This window comes from Platalea leucorodia (assembly GCF_965183815.1).
Source record: "Platalea leucorodia genome assembly, chromosome: 9".
In the NCBI taxonomy this organism is placed as follows: Eukaryota; Metazoa; Chordata; class Aves; order Pelecaniformes; family Threskiornithidae; genus Platalea; species Platalea leucorodia.
Window position 1 is genome coordinate 25,973,216 of NC_138831.1, and position 23,789 is coordinate 25,997,004.

Below are 23,789 nucleotides of genomic sequence, written 5' to 3' on the forward strand. Positions count from 1 at the left end.
ATCCTTTAAAAATAGATTCTCTTTGACCCTTCATGAAACTTCTAAAATATTCTCATACAATAACATTCTTGAATGATCATTTATAAAAGTTTCAAACCAGCCATCGCCAATTGCTCTTCTCACAGATCTAGTGTATGTGTTATCCAGATCTTGATGAATGCAATAATATAAAGAATTACGCACAACTTACTCCTGCAGCCCTCAAAGCTGCCCTTACAACCACATCTTAATATGGTGATAATTACAGTTCTGCCAAGCCCATGATTTGACTTAGTTGAGTCATAAAGCAGAGAGGAACAGAAAGGTCTATGTATAGCTCCTGCCCTGCAATGATGTGCCTATTTTCTGTCACATGGAAGACCTGGTGCCACATCTGTCCCCAGGAGAGCAGGTAAGTAAACCTGATCTATTACAGTACAGTCAATTTGCATGTCCTCTCTTCAAGAAGTCAGATGGCCAGCCCTCTCATATAATTTATTGGGTAGGCTGAATCAGCATAAACATCTTATGTGATCTCTTCAAAAACAGTTTTTAAAATCTAATCTAATTTATATACTTGCATAAAGCCTGAACTTCCTTGAAAGTCAGCATCTGTGAGTGGATTTTTAGCTAAAGGACTTTTATTTCTAGATCTTTATCTACCAAATTACATAGTAGATGTAATTTTTATCTTGTGCATACATTTTGGATATACTTAACAGACGAGACATTAGACTATCTGTTTCTCTTTATACCTATATTGTCTTAGACGTCACTCTAATGAGAAAAGGCAGGCTTTAAGTAGCATGGTCTTAACTAGGGATCCATTTGTGAGGCTTAAATACACCAACTATTCTACCACATGACTTTACTCGTGAGGGAAAAAATACAATTGAAGATGAACTACAGACCCAAGAGTGGAGTTTCTGGTGGAGTTTCTTTAAATCTCTGAGGCAAATCAAATCTTTCCTGGAGCACTATTAGCCTTTAATCATTGATTAAATAATAGAATTATTTACTACTTTTGATGTAGTAGGTCCATCTCCTGTTTAGAAATGACACCAATTTTAGCAGGTATGCCACTGGAATTAATTACTGTAGTTTCTCCATTAGCACTAGGCGGCAAAACTTCATAAACCAATGAAACTAGGCTTTTCATTTCAGTACTTAGAATTCGGTCACCTAGACCTCAATTTGCTCAACTTTGTTTTTCTTCCCATTATTATTAATAACTGAGGAACCTGTCTCAGACTTTTCTCCACCAATGTCCAGAAAGGAACAAAACATGTCTGTGTGTAAATCCTTTCTGCAAAAGAGACGAAGATTCCACCTCCATGAAGACTGAACCATGAAAAAAGAAAAAGGTGGCAGAGTTAGTGCAAGCCATTAAATTTAGGTCCTTTCTGCGTATTTATCAAATTCCCTTGAAACATTCTTGGGCCAATTTTTGCCCACATCTCTATAGACATCCATATCTTACCATGATTCTGTAGCAAAGTTCCATCCTCTTTTTCTTGCCTTCATACCTTAATGCTCCCCACTGAAGTGTAGGTTTTCATTCAGTCTTATCACAGAGACAGGCTGTTTGGCACCGTGGGTTGTTTTTTATCAGATGGTAAAGGCATCTATCGCGTTATTTCTCTTATGTGAAGAGTGATAGTAACTGAAGAAATACACCATGACTTCAGGATCAGTGTAATCAGCTACACACATCTTTCTTCATAACTTTTCAGACTAGTTGATCATGTTGTGATCAGACATTGATTTTTCCTGCAGTCATTGGAAGAAGGGGAAAAAAAGATCTGTAAGTAAGGAAATGGCCGTTGAAGGCATAACAAGTAGGGGACACAAACAAAACGAAAGCACATAACATTACATAGGCAAAGCTATCCTATCTCTTAATGATTCAGTGCGTGGCAGAGCCCTGAGATGACAGGTACATCTTTCCCAAATGTATGTTGAAGCAAGCTAGAACAGAAACACCAAGAAACAACCGATGAAGAGACCAGAGATGCAGGAAGTCACCATTGCTCCTTAATGAAGAGTAGCTCAGGGGTGGCAGGAAGCCCAATGTATGTCTCCTGTCAGCTCTAAATCTTTTCCCGATCAGTTGCAAAGCAAGAGCAGATTCCTGGTTCTCTGACTCCTAAAAATAGTGTGAGATCCCAAATAGTGATGGCATGACAGGGAAGAGAGCCAAAGCACGACAGCTTCTATAAAATTCCATATTCAATTTTCTTCTATCTATCTGCCATGCATGTGTGGTCACACTATCCATTAGGTAATGAGATTTACGATTTATTTCCATAGTTTTAGCTTTGTTTCTCTCTGTACAATAGGACTCAATGCCTGCTGCAAGACCCTCTGCAGTGCTTGCCTAGCTTCTTACCTTTCACAAAGACCCTATGCAAACTGGTAACACCAGTAAGCAGTGAGCGGAAAATATGTTGAAGTGCTAACTTATTTTCAACCGCCTCCCCCAGAACTGGCCACAGGCTGCTGTACTCACCCATGATGAAATCTTGGCCGTGCTGTTTTGAAACAGTGCTCTCAAACTCTGGATTAAAGATGGGCAAAGCGGAAGATGCAGGCTGAGCTCTTGCTGTTTGACAACCACTCTATCAAGCCTGTTGACCTAGCGTGCAGCTGGAAGCATAGCTTTTGCTGGCCCACAACCCATTCCACTAGGCATTAAAATTAGGAGGCAGGGCAGGTTCCTGGTCACAGCAGGTCCAGCACAAGCCCAAAATAGTTGATTATGTGCCATACTGACAAACAGCACATACTCAAGAACCAAGCTGAGTTACCACAGGGATCAAAAAAAAAAAAAAATTAGAAAAATTTCTTCGCACTTGTGGTTCCATTTATTGTCTGTCACGTGACTCTTAGGGTAATCAGTTGCAGCAATGGTAACCATTCATAAAGCTTTATGTTCTAAACCTTCCAAGCTAGCAACTCGTCAGAAGAACAAGAAATACATTGAAGATGAGCTGTGAAAAGCCATGGGGAACACTGGCAAAGCTAAACAGAGGAAGAAGCTGTGAGGGTGGAGGGGCAGAAGAATTCTTGAGACAAAAGTAAAATCTTTTAGTGTGGAAGAAACTTGACAATTTTTGCTTTGTATCAGCTCACATTTTCTCTGCAGCCAGCCAACGATACTGTGTGCAGCCTGCGCTGATGAGCCGCTCTGTATTGCGCTGCCATCTCGTGTTTGCCTGGCAGAACTGCTCCAAAATAAAACAGTCAATGAGTTGCGAGCAATGATCTTGCATGTTCAAGCATAATGAGCGTATCCCTTTTACATTTTTACCATTTAGTGATGAGTGGAAGTATGTCACATAGAGCTGCGAACTGGAAACAAATCTTTTAAAGTCCTCATTGCAGGAACACACCCTTAACCTGGAATTAAAGAGTTAACAAAGATGAAACAACCCTTTACAAGACTGCAGAAAGCCAGAGAGAAGGAAAGAATTATCAGGGCATCCAGTCTTTTCCCAGCAAACTTCAGTGAACTCCTTATTGATGGTTTGCCTTTTAAAATATTTTAATGTTCTATAAGCAAGACCTCAAAACCAGCCACTGGCACTACATTTAAGCATTGGCATTTGGGCTTCTATAGTTTTATTGTTGCTTTTTTCTGTACCCTCATACCTGGCAAAGAGTTCTTGGGAAGATGGGAACAAGATTTATCTCCCATTCTGGATTCTCCTCCCTTCTCTTAGATCACAGTCAATCTTATTTCACAGAACTGAGATTACGAAGAGAGCTGTTCCAGACATTTAGCAGTTCTGTAATTAAGAGAGCATGAGGGGGCTGAACTGAAAATTTGACGCTTTCAGCACAAATGCCACGTGGAAGAAAAAACAGTTCAGATCTTCAGTGGCGGCCAATCTCATAAAGAATACAATTTAATAGGCACCTTCATATTGACCAGATCCTCCAGCCATGCTGCATAAACTGATCTTCTAGTACAAATTTTAACTCATCTGTCCAAATTTATGCCTTGATTTGACAGGCACCAAGAATAAAAAACACAGCCATCAAAGGTCAAAGAACAAGCATTCCTGTCAAGCCTTCAACAGGCAGGTGTCCTGCCTAGCAAGGACTTGCACTCTTGCCTCCCCTCTAGTCTCTTGAAGCTCACTCATAAAAATTTTCTTCACGCTACTTAAACCAGTTTTAGACTGCCCAGCATAAACAACTACACATGAGAGTAGTTGTATTTCGTGTCAGGAGCCCTAGTAGTCTGTCATCACACAAACCCTGCAACCTTTTCTTGTAAACATACCACCACAGCAGACTTACAACAGCATCTGCACTGACACAATTTGGCTGTGTGCACCAAATGCAGGCTAAAGGAAGGACTTCCAGTGAGGATGCTGCAGAGATGCAGGCTCTAAATGAATAAGGTAGAGCTGGGCACTATGTGGTTATCACAGTGATATCACAGCTGTGCATATTAAGTTCTAAAACGCTCAGGGACCGACTGCCACATTACCCATACCAATCTTGTGGCTCCCTCTCTGCGGACCTGTCCTGCCCTGCCTGGCTTTCTTCCCTCTCTGCCTAATTGCCCTTCTGTTTCTCTCTGTCCATGACTTTCTGCACAATTTCCGGAGGGTACTGAAGGTCACAGATCCCCCAGCCCTCCCAGGAGTTTGTCCATCACTAGGGCAAAGTATCACAGTGTTTGGGCTATTTTAGCTTTGGAAGCTGGTACTCACAGAGAGACTGCCTTGGCTGGTAGCTTTCCATAGGCAGCTGGGGCAGCAAACTTAGTTCTCTTAATAAAACTACATAGAAACTAATTTAGTTAAAACCATGTTTAAAAGCGACCTAACCTGAGGCTAGTCAAATGTATCTGCTTACACTTGATATTGACATTCAGATAAGTATAGCTGTATTTAGACTGACTCAGATATTAATTAGAAGAAATATCTTGATATACTTTGATAGGAAATCATTCTAGGAACTGAAGCTTAAAGAAAGAGGATTGCTGCAACCCAGGAGACTTGCATGAGACATTCTGAAACCACACACAAAAGCATTCAAATATGCCAGGGAACATATTCCTCTCCCACACGTTCTCCTCATTTTCTTGCACTGTTCCTTCTTTCTGTAGTCTCATGTGCCTCTTCCTAGCCCCTGATGGCTAATAAATGTGCTAGCTGATCCCTTTAAGATCTAATGCACACTACATAGTGTGCATTTCTCTTCCCCTGCCATTCTAGTAGTGTATCTAAAAGCGGTAACTCAAGAAAACCACAAACCCTAAAAACCACTATCACTGATGCAAAGTCAGGCATGTAGTTTCACTGGCAGCCTATACGAAGGTGCAATTCAGAGACATCTAGAAGGTGCCACCATCTCTGATGAATTACCAGCAGCATAACAGAAGGTGCTAGCCACAGTGAAGTGCCATGTAAAACAGCCAGCAGGTCTTACAGAGTAAGACGGCTTTGTTTCTGCAACTAAAAAACAAATTACATGGTGCCTGAAAAGTCGATTCATTCTTATTCCAGCTGGTTCCTAAAGTAATGTCAGCAAAGACCAAAACTGATACCTAATGGCTGCTCAGCAGCTTGCACAAACCCAACAGCAGGACAAGAACCTGCAAGAGAAAAGCAGTGCTCACGTTCGTGGTGAGATCTGAACCCATCAGATATGAAGGCCAAAGACTACCTTGTCAGGGAGAACAGATGGAAGAGAGGGAGCTTGTTCTGACACTTAACAGTGGTGGCAGTGTGGTCAGTTTTCTTTTGACCCAGCTCTTCGAGCATGGTCAGATGCGCTCCTTCATCTCCGGCTCAGCTGGGTATCTGCTTACCCCAGCAACATGACAGCATCTTCAGATACACTGACAGAATTGCACAGTATTCTGAATCTGCCCAGTTATCTGATCTGTTATTCGGATTAAAGCATCTGGAGTCAGAAAAGAGTAAACACCAACTTCTTGCCAACAGATGTGAAGCACAGCAAACATATCAGGCTATAGCAGTGAGTAACTACCAGTGCTAAACTAACTAGCAGTAGCTGCAGCTAAAACCATGCAGGCGACTCACTGCCAGCAGGTTCCTGGGTGTTGGCTGTTCTGGTCACGCTTCAGCTTTCTGCTGTTTGACTCAAGTATTTGCACCAACCAATAAAACCTTGCCACCCTAAGCATGAAAATCATGCTGGCGACAGCCGATAGCTAGGAATTCTGTCCCTATGGAGAAAGACAAAACCACAAGGAACTTGCTTTTACAAACTAAATCTTATTTTTAAGAGCTGTTACTAAATAACGACATGATTACTAGCTAAAAAGAATTAATCCTTTCCCCATACTAGTCAGGCACAAATTCAGGCTATTCTTTACATCCAGGTAAGACCACATTTTAAAAACCTCCTCCCCAAGCTGTCAATAGTGTAGGCTCAATAGTCTTCTCCCTGACAGAAATATTGGTCTTCTAAATTGAGAGATATTAATGCTTGGTATCTAAGAGTTTGGTAATTGGCTTAATAAAGGCTCATTGTTCATTTGGCAATAATAGAAAGCTAATGTTCTACTGCTGGATCAAACACTTTACTCTTTATGCCTTGATAAAACCTTGAGCTGCATTAATTTGAATTCCAGGGTAGAAACCATACAGGAAAATAAACTAAATAACATCTGAGATTAGTAGAAGCTGCCTCAATGTTTACTCAGTATAATTTGGAATAAGGATACAAACTGTCCTAGTTAGGAACAGTCTCATCACCAGAAATTAAGGGAAAAATGTTTGTGATTATGGAATTGTCAAATTGAGTATTTTCCTTAGGTTTGAGTTAGCATGCACCTGAATATTGGGACACTGTTTTAACCTAGAATTTCGGTGTGAAAAAATAGGGAGCAAGGTTTCAAGGAGAAGATAAAGGAGAACTGTCTTTTTAATGTCAAGCAATATGAAGCAGCATATACTAAAATGAACAGTTGTTTTTCCTTCTCTCCTTAAACATGGAGATTTGTAATTCCTCAAATACATTACTGTTTGAAAAGCAGAAATAATAATCAGTTTCAAAAAAGATAAAAAATACTGTTATTGAGAATAATAGATTATGCAAGCACTAGCAAGTATTTTAAAAAATTCTGCTCTTCTAATACATGTGATTTCTTTAAAACTATAAACTAAATCACCAGTTTTAAAGTTTCTCCTGCCTGTTAAGCACATTACAGTATTTTAGCATAGAACATTCACAACTTAAATGTCCACTTGCTGACATTTTTAAAAGTAAAATCACAGAGATATTTTTAAAAATATAAAGTTGTTCAGAATTCTTGCAACAAAGAGAATTGGGCAGGTACACTTTTGGCCTTTGCAGTGTCCTTCTAACCCGATATTTGATTCGGTAAAAAGCCATAGTATTTGTGGGTTCTGCCCGTAAAGTCATTTTCAGCTTAGTTAACCAGCTTTGACTTTTACTTGCTAAGCTGGTGGAAATCTGGGTGTGCATACTTATAACTCATTTCAGCCTAGCTTAAATACACTTTATTTATATGTAGCTAACTCAAGCTTTGCTTATGTATGTAGCCTTAATCAGTAAGTAGTACATTACATATATTGTCCTAATTAAATATCAGTAGATACCAGCTTTTAAATAAATTTTAAACTTTTTCTCAGGTTTTCTCCAGCATAATCACAAAAATCAGCTTTCATTACACCGCTCCCTCTTGCTATATTATCTTTACTTCAGAAATAGTCTACTTTAATATGTAGAACCAGATCCAGCTTGTTTGTTTGTTGGCTTTTTTTTTTAAACAGTTACTGGATCTAAGACATTTTGCAACCACTTCACTTGATAATTATCAAATCTGATGACTTAGTTAAGAGCATTACGTCCCAAAGTCATGGCATTGGATAAGGTAAGGCTGGCTGATGAGATTCAATGTACAAGTCAGGTCTCAGATTACCTTGGAGATACCATGCTCAGTATACAAGGGGAAAAAAAAAGTTCACTCTGCAGCTGTGATAGCTCCTTCTTATGGAAATTTGCCTTTGCACTGAGAAGCAGCAATCCCCCTCCTTTACTGGGAAAGGACAGCAGCTCTCTTGGAAGAAAAGAAAGGAATAGGATGAAGTAATCTTTTGAGTAGTTTGTGCATGAGTGTTTTTCCCAGCAACCACTAATGAATGTTTGCTTGAAGCTTTTATATAGTAACATTCAATATAATACTCGAAATAACCATATACTCGAAATAATCATATTAACTAGCTGCTTTGCTTTTTTTTTGAGCTCACAGAAGTGATCTTTATAGTTTTTCATTGTTTTTGCTAGGTCCCTGTGTGGAAAAATACCTTTTCCTGGTCCTGTAGGTCAATCTACATCATCAGCCTTTAAAAAACACAAGAATGTGAAAGTATTTTTGAAACTGTAACTTCTATAAATATTTGCGTAGCAGACTTTTACCGTCTTATCCAGTGGGATGTCCAAAAAGCACCTACGTCTTAATTTTCTTTGCCTTCATCCTGCAAAACTAGGTACATGGGGACTTTCAGGTCTGCTTTTCTTTATCTTTAGGCATCTAAGTACATCTGAAAATCTGCCCTGTTCCTCCTCTGGGAAGTTAGTAGCTTTTTTTCAAGTCTTACATGCAAGAAACAAATGATCACTACTGAATTACTGAATCCATGGCAAGCAGGAGTGTTATATTAGCTGGCAGATTCCTTTCCTGGAGACTAAATACAGCAACATCTGCAGTCTGGAATGTAACTGGTGACCCACCCTCCTCACTCAGCATAGGCGACATTCCCTCCAGGCACTGTATTTTTTCTACACAGAAAAGAAATTGATGTTTTAATTAATAGCCATTCACTAGACAAGCTTTTAAGCTAAATAGTCTCCTTCTCTTGTTTTCTTATTTTCTTACTAAGGCATTTTTGAATCACACTGTTTTACTATTTCAACAGGTCTGTTCTTGTTCTTCTGTCATTTGCATGCATATATATTTATAAAATGTTTCTCCCTTAGATCACCCTGCAGATAAAGCTCCCATTACAGCAAATGCAAAACTATACAATCAGGGCAAGTGTCCTAGCAAATATGCTATGCTATTTTACTGCACACAATTCACCAAGTATTTTCAACGCCTAAGTAAAAACTGTCATATTGCTCTCCAGTTATAATATAAATTATGTTGATTAGCTGGTGTAATGCAACTGACTGCGACCAGGTATAGAAACGATAAGCAGAATAGTTCTAGGAATCCTACCTGGGGACATAAGAGTTGTTCAACTATAGCATAAAACCATATTTAATATTTCTAGGGGCCAATATCAATTCATCGATCCTTGTATTGATGTGGCAAACATGAGCCTCGCTCTCAGACTTCAAGCATACTCCTTCAGGGTTTTTTGGTGAGTTTGTTAATTCTACCAGATAAACATAATCTTAATGCATTTTGGAGAGTACATGAGAAACTAAGATCTAAGTTCAGGAAGACTTGTCACGACTGCCACCAAAAGCGTTAGTCCCACCCTCCCCTTTCCTGTACTGGTACAAGTGCTTGCACCGCTATTCAGTGAAACAGATTAAACTGGTCTGATCAAGGCTAAAACTAATCCAGGAAAGTCTCGTGAAACAGCACAGAGGATGGTGCTCCCCAAATATGAGCACAAACAATTAATTTTGTAGTTCTGCAGCAAACTTAAAACTAAGTTTTCAGTTTCTCTCAGATAAAAATTAATATTTATTTAGCCCCACACTGAAAATAGCTCAGGAAGACTGACTAAAATGGCACCTTCTTAAAACACAAACACAACAAGCAGAACGCAATTACTTTTCTCTTTTATTGATACTGCCAATGTGACTACCTTTACGCAGGCAGATTGCTTTCCTACATTAAACACTTTTTTATTAATTTGGAAGTAACGTTTTGACCTCTATGCCTCCTAAGGTTATCCAATTAACACACAGTTATACTTTTAAGAAGTTTCCACATTTTCTCTTTAACATTTTTTTTTTTTTCCAGATCTGTGTAAAGGTTACTTGGCAAGAATACATGCATATGACGTTAAATGGAGACCAATCCACCACTAAAAGGTAATGCACATAAAACATAATACAGTACTTCGACGTCATTTCAAATAAATACCCACATACAAATGTAATTCTAAATGCAACAATATTTCTTGTGAATCAATACTGTAACAGAAGATGGAAATATAAGTCCCCACATCTAGGAATAATAATGCTTTTTTCCAGAAAACAGAAATCTTTTCCCCACTGTCAATATTATTTCAATTTGTACTTTTTTTGAGGAGTGGGAAGGCTCCCCTCCAACAAGTACCAATTTAATCATTCATCTGAGCCTCAACAAACAGTAGAGCTAGGTACAGCTTGTTGATGCACTTCTCTGTTTCTGTTTTCTGAAATTACAATGATTAGATACAACATGCAAGAGAAAATATCAATGTTTCATTGTTCACATTTGCAAACAATACTATGGTTAACTGCATCCACCACCATACAAAGCTAACATAACATCAATATTCCTGATACATCCTCTGTACTGTTACCACAAATGTGTTAATACATCTTGCTCATTTGTTCAACATGAGTCCATTTGGTTCCCAAAGTGTATTCGGGTTTGTTTATGCTTGTTGGTTTTTTTTCTCTATACCCCTGAATTTGCAAGGATTTGCGTGATGGAATATCATTGACTAACAGAATTTTTTACAATTCCTTGAATATATAATCTCTATAGTATGACTACCCATTAAAAATGTGCGAAAGGGGAGTTCACTTTGCACTTATTGCTCCATGTCTTTACTAAATTCCAAACCAGCCATTCCATTTCTCCTAAGTTACAAGACTTAGACGAAGCTATTCTAAGAGTCTCCATTAAAATGATTAAAGGCACTACTGGCAATAATTAATGACAGCAAGGTGCTGATATACAACACCCTATCATTGACCACTTTAGAATTTTTCTTTCTAAATGTACCATAATTTGGCACAATAAAATGAAAATGTAACAAAACAATTCCAATTTGGAATTTAACTGGTATAGTTGTATAAAATTCTGTTAATCAATAATACTTCAACTTCCTAAAACCCAGGAATTCTGGAATCTATAGGTAATACTACTTATTTAATATTTTTCAAGTGCCTATTACTGTTTTAACCAGAGCAAAGTCAAGTTTTCTTCTTGTTACATTGAACTATTCCTAAGAATAATAATACAATATGAAAAAAACCCCAGAATTTGAATACCCTGGATTTCTTAATGAACATGGCAATTAAAAAAAAAATCTGTAATTTAAACATATAAAGCTTAACATTTTATAATAATAAAAAAGCTGCTGAAGCACAGCACAGTTTAGCAGAGCTCCTGTTTTTTGTTGAAACTCTTTTCTAATCACAGTCTAGAGGCCCCCAAAAATCTCTGCCACATACTGATGTAGAATTCAAAAATCACAAGCCCAAATTGAAGAGAGACTATGAGCACAAATCACTGCATTTATATAAACTCTTCTACGTAAGGAATTAAAGAAGCTAAAGAAAAATATCAAAATATCAAAAGTGCACAGGTTTAACAATCAGATAAAAAATGAGCATCTGCAATGAAATATGAAATTCCCCCATTTGAACATTTCTAGTAGATCATAAACTAATATGGTGATCATTACATTTGAAGTAGGTTTCTTCAGCACTTGTAAGTTTTCTTACTGCAGCAGCACTTACAGGTAAAGCTTGTTTGTTTTATAGCTTCAGACATAAAAGGAAAGTTTCAGGTAGTATATGGGAAAAAGGTGTTTTCAAAAGTTAGGATCAGGTCAGTGGTTTCCATTCTTTGTGCAATGGGCTACCACTTTTAACCATAATAAAAGAGGCTAAGAAATGCTGTTGCACTGTTGGAAAGGCCTTCTCCAGGGACTATTCTACAGCTGAAAAATGGAAAAATAAAATAGCATTAGGGAAAAAAAAAAAAAAAAAAATCAGTGTTTATTTCTCAATTAAAGAACTGAAAACTTAAGACAATATGCTGCAAAAGCAGGTTAGTTGGTTGAGGGTGTCTGTTAGCTTACTGGGGTAGAAGCAGCCATTTTAGCTCGCAGATGCTTTCCAAGCCGATAAAACAATGCTTTATGGGTTTAGCCTGGAAGCAATAGCTTTGCAGAAAGAAGGTTTCTTACAAGTACTGAATAAAGCTTTGCTGTTCAAGCACAAGTTAACAGCAATGAATGTGCAAGAAACATTTTCAGTGAAGCTTTAGGTTCTCCAGAAACATGCAAGTCAGTGTATCATGCAGGCCAATGCAGAGAATATCATTCAGAAGAAGAGTCTGCTTGCAGAGGTAGGTGACGGCTTAAGAAATTTTCCATGCTTTATCCCAACCCATTGAAAGTGATATGAAAGACTTACAGCAAATGTACGTTTCAAGAAATTGTTAATCAAGAATTACAAGACTCAATCTTATATATTCTCTAAAAATACAAACAGCAGGATCAAGTCACCTTACCACCATTCCTCATTTCTTTTTATAACAGGTGCTACAAGAAGTTAAACCATAACCTTGACAAGCTCAAATAGCAGTCAGGTTTCTTGGCTTTTTTGTTTTTTAAAGATCCACAGAAATGAATGAAGATGGAAATGACTACTAAGACTACTGGGCTAATAGAAAAATTGTTCATACTTTGAACTGAAAGTGTGAGCCAAGACTGACAGTAATAGTCACTGTCTGGTAACACTGAAATCTTTATAGAAAGTTCCAGTTAATTTGGAAAAAAAACTAACAATGCATTCAATTAGTTTCTCCAGTTTACCTTTTTGCCATTAGTATTTTGTAAAAATACTGCCATTAGAGACATGGAAGCAGTGAAAACTGTATTAAAGCTCCCCGCCATAGTGGAAGTTGTAACTGTTTCTATTGGAGCAAAAAAGCTAGCACTCAAATGCCTACTTACAAAGTATTATTAAATTACACTTAATGCAGAAATGAGAAGAATAAAGGCCTTTTGGAAGATTGTGCAGCAAAGAAGAGAAAAGCAGGATTGAAAATTGTTAAAAGATGTCTCACTTCTAAAGTATCAAACCTGCTATTTAGCAATATTAAAGCTCAAATTCAGGAGAATTCAGTGTTTTCTAAATAAAGTAATATTGGACGCACAGGGCCTAGTTTCTAAAGTCAGAATTCCTATTTGTTTAAACTCCTCAAGCAGTGATGTTTGAGCAACCTTTTTAGACTTAAATCACTTGGGTTTTTTTTCCTCCTCTCAGTATTGGTAAATGCAGTTCTGGCATTGGACTGTGGCATTCTGATGTTTCAGAGCTTTGTAGCAAGGTTTCTACAATTCCATTTGTTTAAAGACTCATTGTATGAATTTCCTCTCCCCCGCTAATATCTGGGAAGCCAAAATCCCATGTGGCTTCCCCTCACTGGGAAAACAAGCCGTGCTCCTTATTACCTTATATTAGTACTATGATATCTCCTGACTACTTATAGGCAGAGCGGCAATGCACAGGAAGCAATCTGCTGATCATCTATAAGAAATGGTAGTGAAATGAGGCAATACCACACCAGGAATATTAGAATGGCTTTATAAAACATCGCTATCAAGCAGACAACTGTGCAGTTCCGCATTGCTTTTAGTAATACTATAGGCATACAAAATTGTTTGAAAGAGTACAAAATGAACAGGGCTTTACATTAAAATAAAGTTTGAGGCTAGGCACTTTAAAACTCTGGTTTAAAGAAAAAAAAGTGTGCCTTGTTGTGCTCCACAAATTTTCCACAATTTTAGAAGCAACATTTTCAATCTTTTTCTCTTACGTAGGCACCAATTATGAAGTACACTTTTATATTATCAAACATATTGTAATTAAGTGGCTAAAAAGGCCCCTTAAAAGTTCAAGAGCAGACAAAGGTTTATTTGTTTTTAAAGATTAATATGTATACTAAGCTACTTCATAAATAATTATTAGCAGGATGATCTGGTTCAACTTCCTGTGCCTATAATGTAGAGCCCTGTGAAACATGTGCTTGCATAAGGAATGCAGTATCTTTTGTGTATTTAAAAAAAAAAAAAAAAAAATGTTCAGAGCTCTGAAATACTATCCTATTTAGATTAATACTGAAAGCTGAGAAAAACTGTTTTGTGACTGACAGTACTAGACCATAGTCACATTAATTCTACACATATATGTTGTGTGGCTACAGTAATATATAAAACAGGTTCCTTCTAAAGTGTTATGCTTGCAAGGAGCAATATGAGACCACATAGATCCTTTCAGGACATGACACTTTTCCACAGCACAACTTCTTAAAGTGGAACTGTCTACCAGGTAGGATCCCAATTCTTAAAATTTTAATTTTTTTATCAGATGGGGTAAATATTGCATATTTTTAATATAAATGTGCAAGTTACTTCTGGTCCACCCTCTGAAGAGAGGGAAGCAGACTGTAAATAATGTACCCTACCAAGGTTTTTTTCTAGCTTTTACAGCCTATAACAGCTTTAGGACTTCGGTCAGTGGTGATATGACAGCAAGTTCTTAATATCTGCCACAATAAGCAAATTAATTTTGGCTCCAGTTTCAAAATGCTCTGCATTTTCAAGACATACATCTCATTTTAACATTTGCTTTTCACCACTTCTTAAGCCACAATAACAAGGAAGGTTTTCTGTTTGTTTCTGCCTGTGAAAGCATTTATTGAAGTATGCTGCAACCCTACAGAAAGGATAACATTTGTGCTATACAAACTACAATTGGGAGCACCAGATATACTATATCAGGTGTACTCTTTTAACACTTACCATAAACAGCAAAAGCCATACATGTTAATTGTGGAAAAAGCTAATTCCTTTCCACTATTAACTTGTTAATAGCATCCCCATACTTATGAATTAGTTACAGTTAAGACCACCATAATACAATTTGTATTACCTGGTTCAACAACATACTAGTACAAGTCAACTCACTGAGACATTAGATAGTGGGGATTTACGCTGACAGTTACAGCATAGAATAAGATGCATAATATGATTTTTCTATACACCTGTCCTAGTCACAATAGATTTTATATTTCTCACTACAAAAAACCTGGTTGTTAAGCACAGATCCTTCAGACCTGTCTCCGCAGGACCGAATATGACTTACAGTAGGGTTACTGCTCTTGGCTTTGGAAGAAGATTTTGTGCGCACCCTTTTGGACTGCTCATGGTCTAGCTCCAAATGTTCCAGGCGCTGGGTCAGTGCCAGTTTCTGCTGGATAGCCATCCGAAGCAAGGAGTTCAGAGTCTTCTTCTCATCCTCAGCTGCTGCAAGCTGCCGCTGCATTTCATCCAGCTGTGTGACATATTCGTCACATCTGCAATGAAATATATCAATCTTTAGCAATCCTGTTTCTGTCTATAAAACATGAATCCCTCATGTCCAGCCAATATTAGCAGAGTGATAGCTTTGCAGTTGCTTGCATACACACTCTTTTAAATAGGAACTTCAACCAAACCTGCAGAAAAATCACAATTACTTTTCACTGGGGTTCTTTACAATTCCACACTCAGCACTTATGTTCACACCTTTCAAGATGTAGTGTAATTAACAGCATCCTTCGACAATGAAAGTATGAAGTCTGATAAAAGTACTCATGTCTAAAGATTAGCAAGGTATCCTTCCATAGTGAGTAGACACAATGCAGTCAAATTACTTTTGTCTCTACTAACACAGAGACCACAACAGTTCTAAGCTTTAGGCTGGAAAGGGAGCCTGAGGGGAACAGTAGGAGTGCTGTAAAATGACCATTACTAAAATGGCTATTAATACCATTTGATGAGCACCTGAACTTCATAGTTTGTTACTTTACACATGGAGTCCAAATAACAAACTTCCAGCGGTGACTGAACAGCATTGTTAAAAATAAGCATCTTTCATAATTCTACTTTAACCTACTCAGATACCTGATGTAAAAATTCTATAAATAGTGTTTTATTAAGGTTTTCTCTATAGCAAGTGGCCTTTATATAATTGTTCTCACCATAAAAATTAATTTTAAAACAATTAAACAAAGGAACTGAGTGTTACTGGGAACTCTGCTGAGGAAGCTGTATGAATGCCTGCAAGCTGTTTCATCTACAGTCAATTTCACTGAGCTTGGAAGCTACTTAGCTTGCACAGTGCATCTTGAACAATTTAAAAAATTAATGTCTTTACATGTAGATGCATATTTACTGCACACAGAAGACCAGTTATGTGTATGGGTAGAAAAATAAATATTCATAGGTACCAGCTGGAACTTACAATGGCCACATCTGTAAAATACAGTTTCTTCATAAAAGCAAAAATATCAGAGAAGTTCCTTTTAACATCAAATCGGAAAAGCCTCTGACTTTAAGGGACATTTATCATCATTAAGTAACATAAAGCAGACTGGAAAAAAACCCACCACAGAACAAAACTGCATTCACATGCAGATTCATCAGCTGTGCTTATTCTATCAAGTCCCAAATTCTGCTGTCCCTGACTTCAAATAGCAGGATTAGGCCTATATTCCTAATTATATTTGCTTGGTAAGAGAAAGAGGGAAAGGAAAAAATAGAATTTTATTTTTGAATACATACAGAGATTAAACAATAACCCAGAAAATATTCATATAAAACCTGCATGAACTACAACTGTGATGTAGCTTAGCATACCAGAAGGTTTTGAGTTTAGGGCCACTGTGTGAGCAGGAATCTATCCACTCAAATCTCTGTGTATCCTGCTCTTGAGTTCATCACAGTCTCTCTCATACTGTGGAGCACAGTGGAAACCCAGTGTGTGAGGGGTTTCTCTTTTTAAAAAACAAAACTAGGAACCTTAAACTTGCTAGAAGCCTACCACCTGCCCTTTTCTCTTCATAGCTAGATGGACCTTACAAGGCAAAACCAATCCATACACCTCAGTGGGAGGAAGCAGACCAAGGGCCAGGTCTTATCCAGTTTACCATTAGCACTAGAAAGGAACACAGACTGGACACAGGAAGTCTGAAAAGATGAAAATAACTCTTGTAAGCATAACAGTCCTCCCCTCTTATGGAAGGTGGCACCAGCTCCAAAATGAGGGCATGACTACAGAAATGAATAGCTCACAGCACCACTGCTAACCCTGTGCCCTATTGCTCTAGATTGTCAGAGATGTATTTTCTTCACTTGGGGGTGGGAGCAAGGCACAGTCTAGTGACTACTGGGACGCCTGAAGGCTATGGGGTTTCTCTCCAGTTTTCAAACATGCTCATGACATTTGAGGTGAAAAGCGCAAGTCTGGTTATATCACAAGTTACCTTTTTGCTTTCTTTTTCTACCCACGCCTCAAACCTGATTCTTTCAAAGCTTCACTACTGCAAACCAGGGGAATATCCAGAAAGTGTTACCAATTCCTTGAGGAATGTAATGCAATTGTTTCAGCAAAATATGATCTGGCACTGGAGTGACCTGTCCCCATTACCCTTGTTTCATTCTCAGTATTACCCTGCCAAGAGATTTGGGCAAGGTGAAATTATGGGGAGGTTTTTTCCCCTTTCCCAGCTCCCTTCTTGTGAAACAAAATGTATCTACTTTTTTTTTTGTACAGAACAGGAAGTTAATTTAGCCCTGAAATTTTCAGTTCAGTGAAGCTGTGTCAAGATTGCTGCAGTCTGTCTACTCCTTTGACTTCCACCAGAGAAGTGCTAATCAAAGCCAGCCAAGGCAAGAGTGGCAGATTTCTGACCCCCCACCTTTAGAAACAAAAGAGATGATGAAAAGAAAACAAAACCATTGCAGTAAAGCAGAGTAGGGACTTACCACACAGTCTTGCTAATGTCCCTTAATCCTCTTCTCTAAACATTTCTGGTATTACTCAAATGCCTCTTGATCAAACCCAGTCAGTTGTGCCAAACCTGATAGCTGACTGATAACACGGACAAATGATTGTCAGAGTCTAGAAGGTAGTAAAGGTGTTTGCACATGAGCCAAGCTATAATTAAAGCCATGATTTTGACTCCAAAAGGTTATTGTAGCAAGTCATCATCTCATCAAGTTTTCTGTTAGCACAAAGGTTTAAAACATCAAATGGCTGTCCTTAGAAATTACAAGGCATTCACTACTTCAAATATCTAAATTAGCTTTTTTTCCCATAAAACTCTATGCAGGGAGTTTTTCCTTCCTTTCCAACAAAAAGGAAGTGTTATCAGTAGTATACAGGCAGCTGCAGTTTTTACTGTACCTGAATAACTGTTCTCTCATATATGAGAGAATATATATATATATGTTCTCTCATATAGGAGAGGACTAGGGAGAGGCAGGAGTGTTAATTACTATGACTACACACAGTCATGCATCCTGAACCTGTTTTCCTGATCTTTAAGTCAAATGAAATTATATAGCCTCAGAACCAAACCTTCTCCTGGTGCAAGCATGGCTGTCCAGGGTCAGAGGAACAGTATGCTGCAAAATACAGCAATTGTTCACTTGAACAGAACAGGTGAGGGTTTAAAAGTTTCCTAGAAGTGGATGTAGATGTTGCATGCACAGGTGGACTGGGATTTGCCCTACTTACTTACTTACTTCCTGCTGTTCACTGGCTCCCAATTTAATTCCCCCCCCCCTCCCCCCCCCAAAAAAAAAGTTAGCCTCCCTAAGCATATAAGACGACACAGTCTCTACCACTACTTTAGCTTAATGCAAACCTAGTAGCAGTAGCTATGGCAGCATATTTTTGTGGTATGTGTATCTATATTTACACTGCTTTGCAGATATAACAATAAAAAGATCCTTCCCTTTTACAATTTCATTTGCCATGTGCTGAGCTACTTCCCAGCTGTATATTCAATGCAAAAATCATTAGGTCAGAACAGAAAAGGTCTTTGTTTTAAAAACACCTTTGAAAGAAAATAATTGAGCTTTCGTGCTTTGAAGAAGAACATGAAATTAGCATAAGCCTGTTGTACATTTACACATTCACAGTTTTGAGTGGACAGTGAACAGAGGGCTTTGATGTTGGCTATTTTCTTATGACTGGTAGTTAACAACAATAAAAAAAGGAGCTTAAGAAAACATAACTAGATTTTTAAAAACAACACCATCTAAAACAAACATCTACACAGATGAAATAAATATCCTGAATGTTAAATATAATGATAAGAAATAAAAACTAAATGCTCTAAAACACTATGTGAAGCCAAATTACTGAAAAATACAACAATGGGTTGTCTCATTTTCAAAAGCTGCATACCACTATTTCCCACAAATGCCAGTTGTGCCTTATTTCTACATACCATTTTATTTAAGCTTTAGCATGTACTACATTTAATAACATTTATAGCTAAATTCACTACTGAATCAAGACCTCTTCAAGAAAAAAAGTGACATAACCAAATACACCTGGGTATAATTATACCTTCCCCCCCCTCCTCTGCAATCAATGAGGACCATATGATAACTTCCAAGAAAGAAACGCATGTGACTGAAGGAGGCCTTTTGAGAGAAGCATCAACTATAACTTCTACCTTGAGAGATTAAATTGTCAGCCTACATAAGAAATTAAAGCCTACATTAAAGCATGGAAGATTAAAATCACAATTTTTTGGCTTTATTGAAAACTAGGAAACATATTAGCCGAGAAGCAGTTAAAATGACATGTAAATGAACACTGTTCGACTATAAAGGATATTAGCCACCTGCTAGTTCAAACTGAATCTTTGCATTAGAAATTAATATTAAAGACTGAATTTTAACACCTTCCCCCCACCTCCCCCTTACCCCAACCCCTGGTGAAAACCAGCTCATCCGCAGAGAAAGCAACAATTCTGTATTACCAAAGGAGGAACATAGGGAAGAAGATTATGGCAGTAATAAAGCTACTGAACCTCCTTTCACAAGGTGGCCTTCCACTCTGCGTTGTGTGGCAAATAGAGATGAGCCCCGTGATGCACCGCAGAGCTGCGCTCCTCAGCACCAAGGGTAAGATTTAGAGCTAGTCTATATACGATTTGGATTTTTAAGTGGAAGAACACAGAAGGTTGTTACTAAGGATTGACAGCAGAAAACAGGCGTGCTGTCAGAAACTAGATCATAACTATTTTCTCACCCAATCTGTCTGAGCTGGTCTCCTCTGAAGGAACTCACACTGGATAGAGTTTTGCATATCCATAAAACCAAATACATTTGTTTTTTAAAAAGCTGTTGAAGCAGAAGTATTAAGAAGCTTAATCCCACATAAGCATGCTCCAAGGCAGGCAAGTCTGCCATGTGCACTAGTCCACATGCAGCTGCAACCAGAACTCACGCAGACCTGACTGCAGGACCAAGGCCCTCTGGTAGGTCAGCAGCATCTTTCAGACATTTTTAGGAAGTATACTAAGCCAATCTCTTGCCTTGTTGCACAGTTGCAAACTGTGCAGATCCAAACTCCAGTAATGTGTTCTTCAAGAATCCCTGAAGAACAAAAAGCACAAATCTTGAAGAAGGCAACAGAAAGAACACCCCAGATTTAGGAAGTTCAGGATTATAAATAAGCAAGTTCAAGGGAATATCTAGGGAAACCTTAGCAAATTGCTAATTTGTAATTACTTTCTCAATACCTTGTACTGAAAACTCATCTGAGTTGTATATTTGAAAGGAATAAATGCTGTGGCCTTTATTTGTATAAATCATTGTGATTTCCACTAAGAACAGAGAATATTTTATAACCAACTATAGTTTTCTGGAATGTTTATAATCAGCCATGTGTAATCAATGTCCATTAGTGAGAGTTATTAAAGAAAGTAATCAGATCACAAATCTCTCTTGCAGTTTGAAACATGTGGGAAGAATTATCTCCTGCACTGAACGGGAACAATCAGACCCACACTGCTGCACACTACAGCTCTTCTGAACTTCCCCTGATAAAAACTCTCAAGGAGATATCATAAACGTTTATGGCACATTCCCTCCTCCTAGAATTCAAAAGAAAATTCCTTTCTTTTTTATATTTAAAGGTTGACATTAACAATCCTATACCACTAGATTAGAAGTAATTTTAAAGCTATTGCACAGGAAAGACATTTTTCCCAGATCTTCACTGAAAGGGGTAGCAAGGGGTAGAAGATCTAATCCTGAACTCTCCATTCCTCTCTACCCTATACCATTGAAGCTGTGCACATGCTTTGTTTTTTTTTTTTTACAGACTATGAGCACTCACACTTCCTAATAATTGCCAAATGAAACCAAGGCTTGCCTATTTAAAAGACTATGGATACAAGTAACTGCTGCTGCAGCAGTCTCCCATAATAAGGTATTTTAAAGTAACTCACTTTCCATTTTGATTAAAAACAAAAGGGCATACTAACTACATAACAAGAGCTAGCATTGCCTTTACTCTGAATATTTCTACAGCAGTGCTATTATATCACAGGAACACCTCCTGTTTTACTCTCCTTAACAGCAGGCATTCAAACAAAGCACCAAGGCACACAGGAATTAGTGATGTGGACACAGGTACTTCAAAAGAGAGGTTGGGAGAAGAGTGCAAACTCACTGTTGCAACCCAGGTTCAGAGTCTATCTACAAGGGGCACCTTCACCAAGGTTGAGTGTCAATGTATCCAGCATTACTTGTAGTAGACATTTTAATTGCCAGACATATTTAAAGTCTAGAGCAGGCACATCAGTGTTATAAACATGACTATGCGCATGACATCACTCATGTCTTTTTGTAGCATGTCTGTAAGACAGTCAAATGCCTTTGTCCTGCCTGGACACCTCCTTATTTTCACGTGGGTGCTGGCAGCCCAGACATTTTTCTCTCCAGACATCATTCATCACCTCTAGATCTAGCACCAGGAATAGGAGGCAAATGCTGTTACTCCCATCTGGGAATCCCATTCTGGAAATTTTCAAAGTAACATTTTCTGTGTCTGGCTCCTCTGAGCATTTATCCTATGGGGTATTTTTAGAGAAGTTGAATACTTCTACTGTGTGGAGTCCAGTATGAAGACTCTTTAGCTATAATTCTCAATCTGGTAAGGACTCCACTGTTCTCTGCATGAATTTAAACTCCTTTGTATTCTGCAGGCCTTTGATGTCCATGAACACAAGAATATTTTCCAAAATGCTTTGGGTCCTTGGAAAACTGACAGAGCTTGTATGATTCTGAAGTGACTTATGTATCCATTTGAAATACCTTTTCTCATGAACAATGAACAACAGACAGCTGCTAGTTTCTTGTGTGTAATCATGGTTTTGTTTATTTATCACAAGCACTATCTTGTGATCTTCAACTCATGTTACATGCTGTCAGTCTTTCCAGTATGTTCTAACACTTGCCACTTGTCCCCTTGCTGACTTGTTGAAGAGTTTGTCTCTCCCTTTATTTACAGTTTATGAAACACTAGAACATGGGGATAGCCATTATTTACATCTAGGCTTATTTGTTCTCTGCTTTTCAAAGCCTTCTGCTTCTGTTAGATTTCTTAATTACTGCTCTATCTTTATTTTAGAGGGATGAGAAATGTCTGTTCTCTTACTATCCTTACTTGTTCTCAGACTCTGGAAAAGAAACTGAAAATACATGAGCAGCAAAGTTGAGAAACCTGTGTCTTTAATCAGAGGAATGAAGATGTACCCTAAGTCACTTCTCAGAGCCAGTTTAAGTCTGTCAGGGCTTATTAGGACAAATGCAACTTCATATAATTGTTTGGTTTTGTTGCCTGACCCTGAGTAAATAAGCCAGCAAGGAGCCAGCTTGGCTGTTTATAGCCTGCTTTACTCCATCCACCGCAAGAGTCTGGCTGTAACCTGTCACACAGGAGGTACTTCTAGAGAGAAGAGATCATGGCGTCCTCCTATGAGCACACATAGTACCTAACATGCAAGTCAAAGAGCCAAGAAACTTGCAGGCTATATCAAAAGACAGAAAAACAACAGAAAAATAACACAGGGAAGAGCAAGGTGAAAAACCATGTTGTACTTTCACTGTTACGGTTTCTACCATTTTCTATATTTAGTAGAATTTTTGGAAGGATGCTTACTCAACTTCTAGCAAATGAAACTCAAGGAAAATACTAGTATAACAAAATAAAATAACCTTTGCTTTTTAAAATGCAAAATTGTGTTTAAACTCTCTTCTTGTCCAGTCCATGACAAGCTTTTCTCAGTGCATTCTTTTCTTGGCCGTGAAGTGATGGCCATGCTGGCCTCCTGCTCTTCATCTAACCATCCTTTAAGGACTTTAACCTGAATTGCTAGTTGATGAATCTGTGTACCTGTGCTTCATTATCACTTGCAGTGTACTCTGGAAATTGCAGATTCAGACGTGTTCTCCAAACAACTAGCAGAAACCTATAGTTTTCTTACTCCCTCCTTCCTTACTGAAAAGTTAAGCTAAACAACCCTCAAGCTTACATTCCTAGCTGGATTTTTCTCATCTGTTTTGATACAGTATTTTTTCCCTCATAATCAGTTTTAAGAAACCTGAGCTCTAATGTGCTTGCAAGTTTGAATGACAAATTGCTTACAGGCAATCTAGAAACATATTTTGACCTACAAGACAAGGAAACCATGCTTCACTCCCACCCCAAATCATTAGAAAACAGGACATATTCACTTCAAGTTCCCTCAAAGCACTTGGGAGAAGCTCTTCATATAGCAAAGAAAGGAATCAGTCTTTATTCTGACAATATTTTAGAAGATGATGAATTAAGTTATCTCAAATTTGCTACTAGCCCCCCCTCCTCACACTTAAGTAGGGATTTCTATTGTTCTGTATTTAAAAAAAAAAAAATCTTTCCATTTTCTTAGCCTACTAAATGAGAGTTAAAAAAAAAATTAAGCCTACCATAAAATAGTTTTGGAG

At 38.0% G+C, this 23,789-nt stretch overlaps 1 protein-coding gene across 3 annotated transcripts in view; it reads right to left on the reverse strand.

Moving 5' to 3' along the window:
* Window positions 1–9,799: 9,799 nt before the first annotated feature.
* The window catches only part of BICD2 (BICD cargo adaptor 2), a 98,733-nt gene continuing 84,743 nt past the window's right edge, over window positions 9,800–23,789 (reverse strand). The window contains exons 7-8 of one of the 3 annotated variants that reach the window (XM_082322247.1): window positions 15,145–15,310; window positions 9,800–11,885 (exon numbers count right to left, since the gene is read on the reverse strand). In XM_082322247.1, coding sequence (XP_082178373.1) covers window positions 11,880–11,885; window positions 15,145–15,310 — 172 coding nt within the window. In that variant the 3' untranslated portion in view covers window positions 9,800–11,879. Of the gene's footprint in view, window positions 11,886–14,708; window positions 15,311–23,789 lie in introns of those variants that run through there. The other 2 variants (XM_082322246.1, XM_082322245.1) reach the window with 2 other exon arrangements.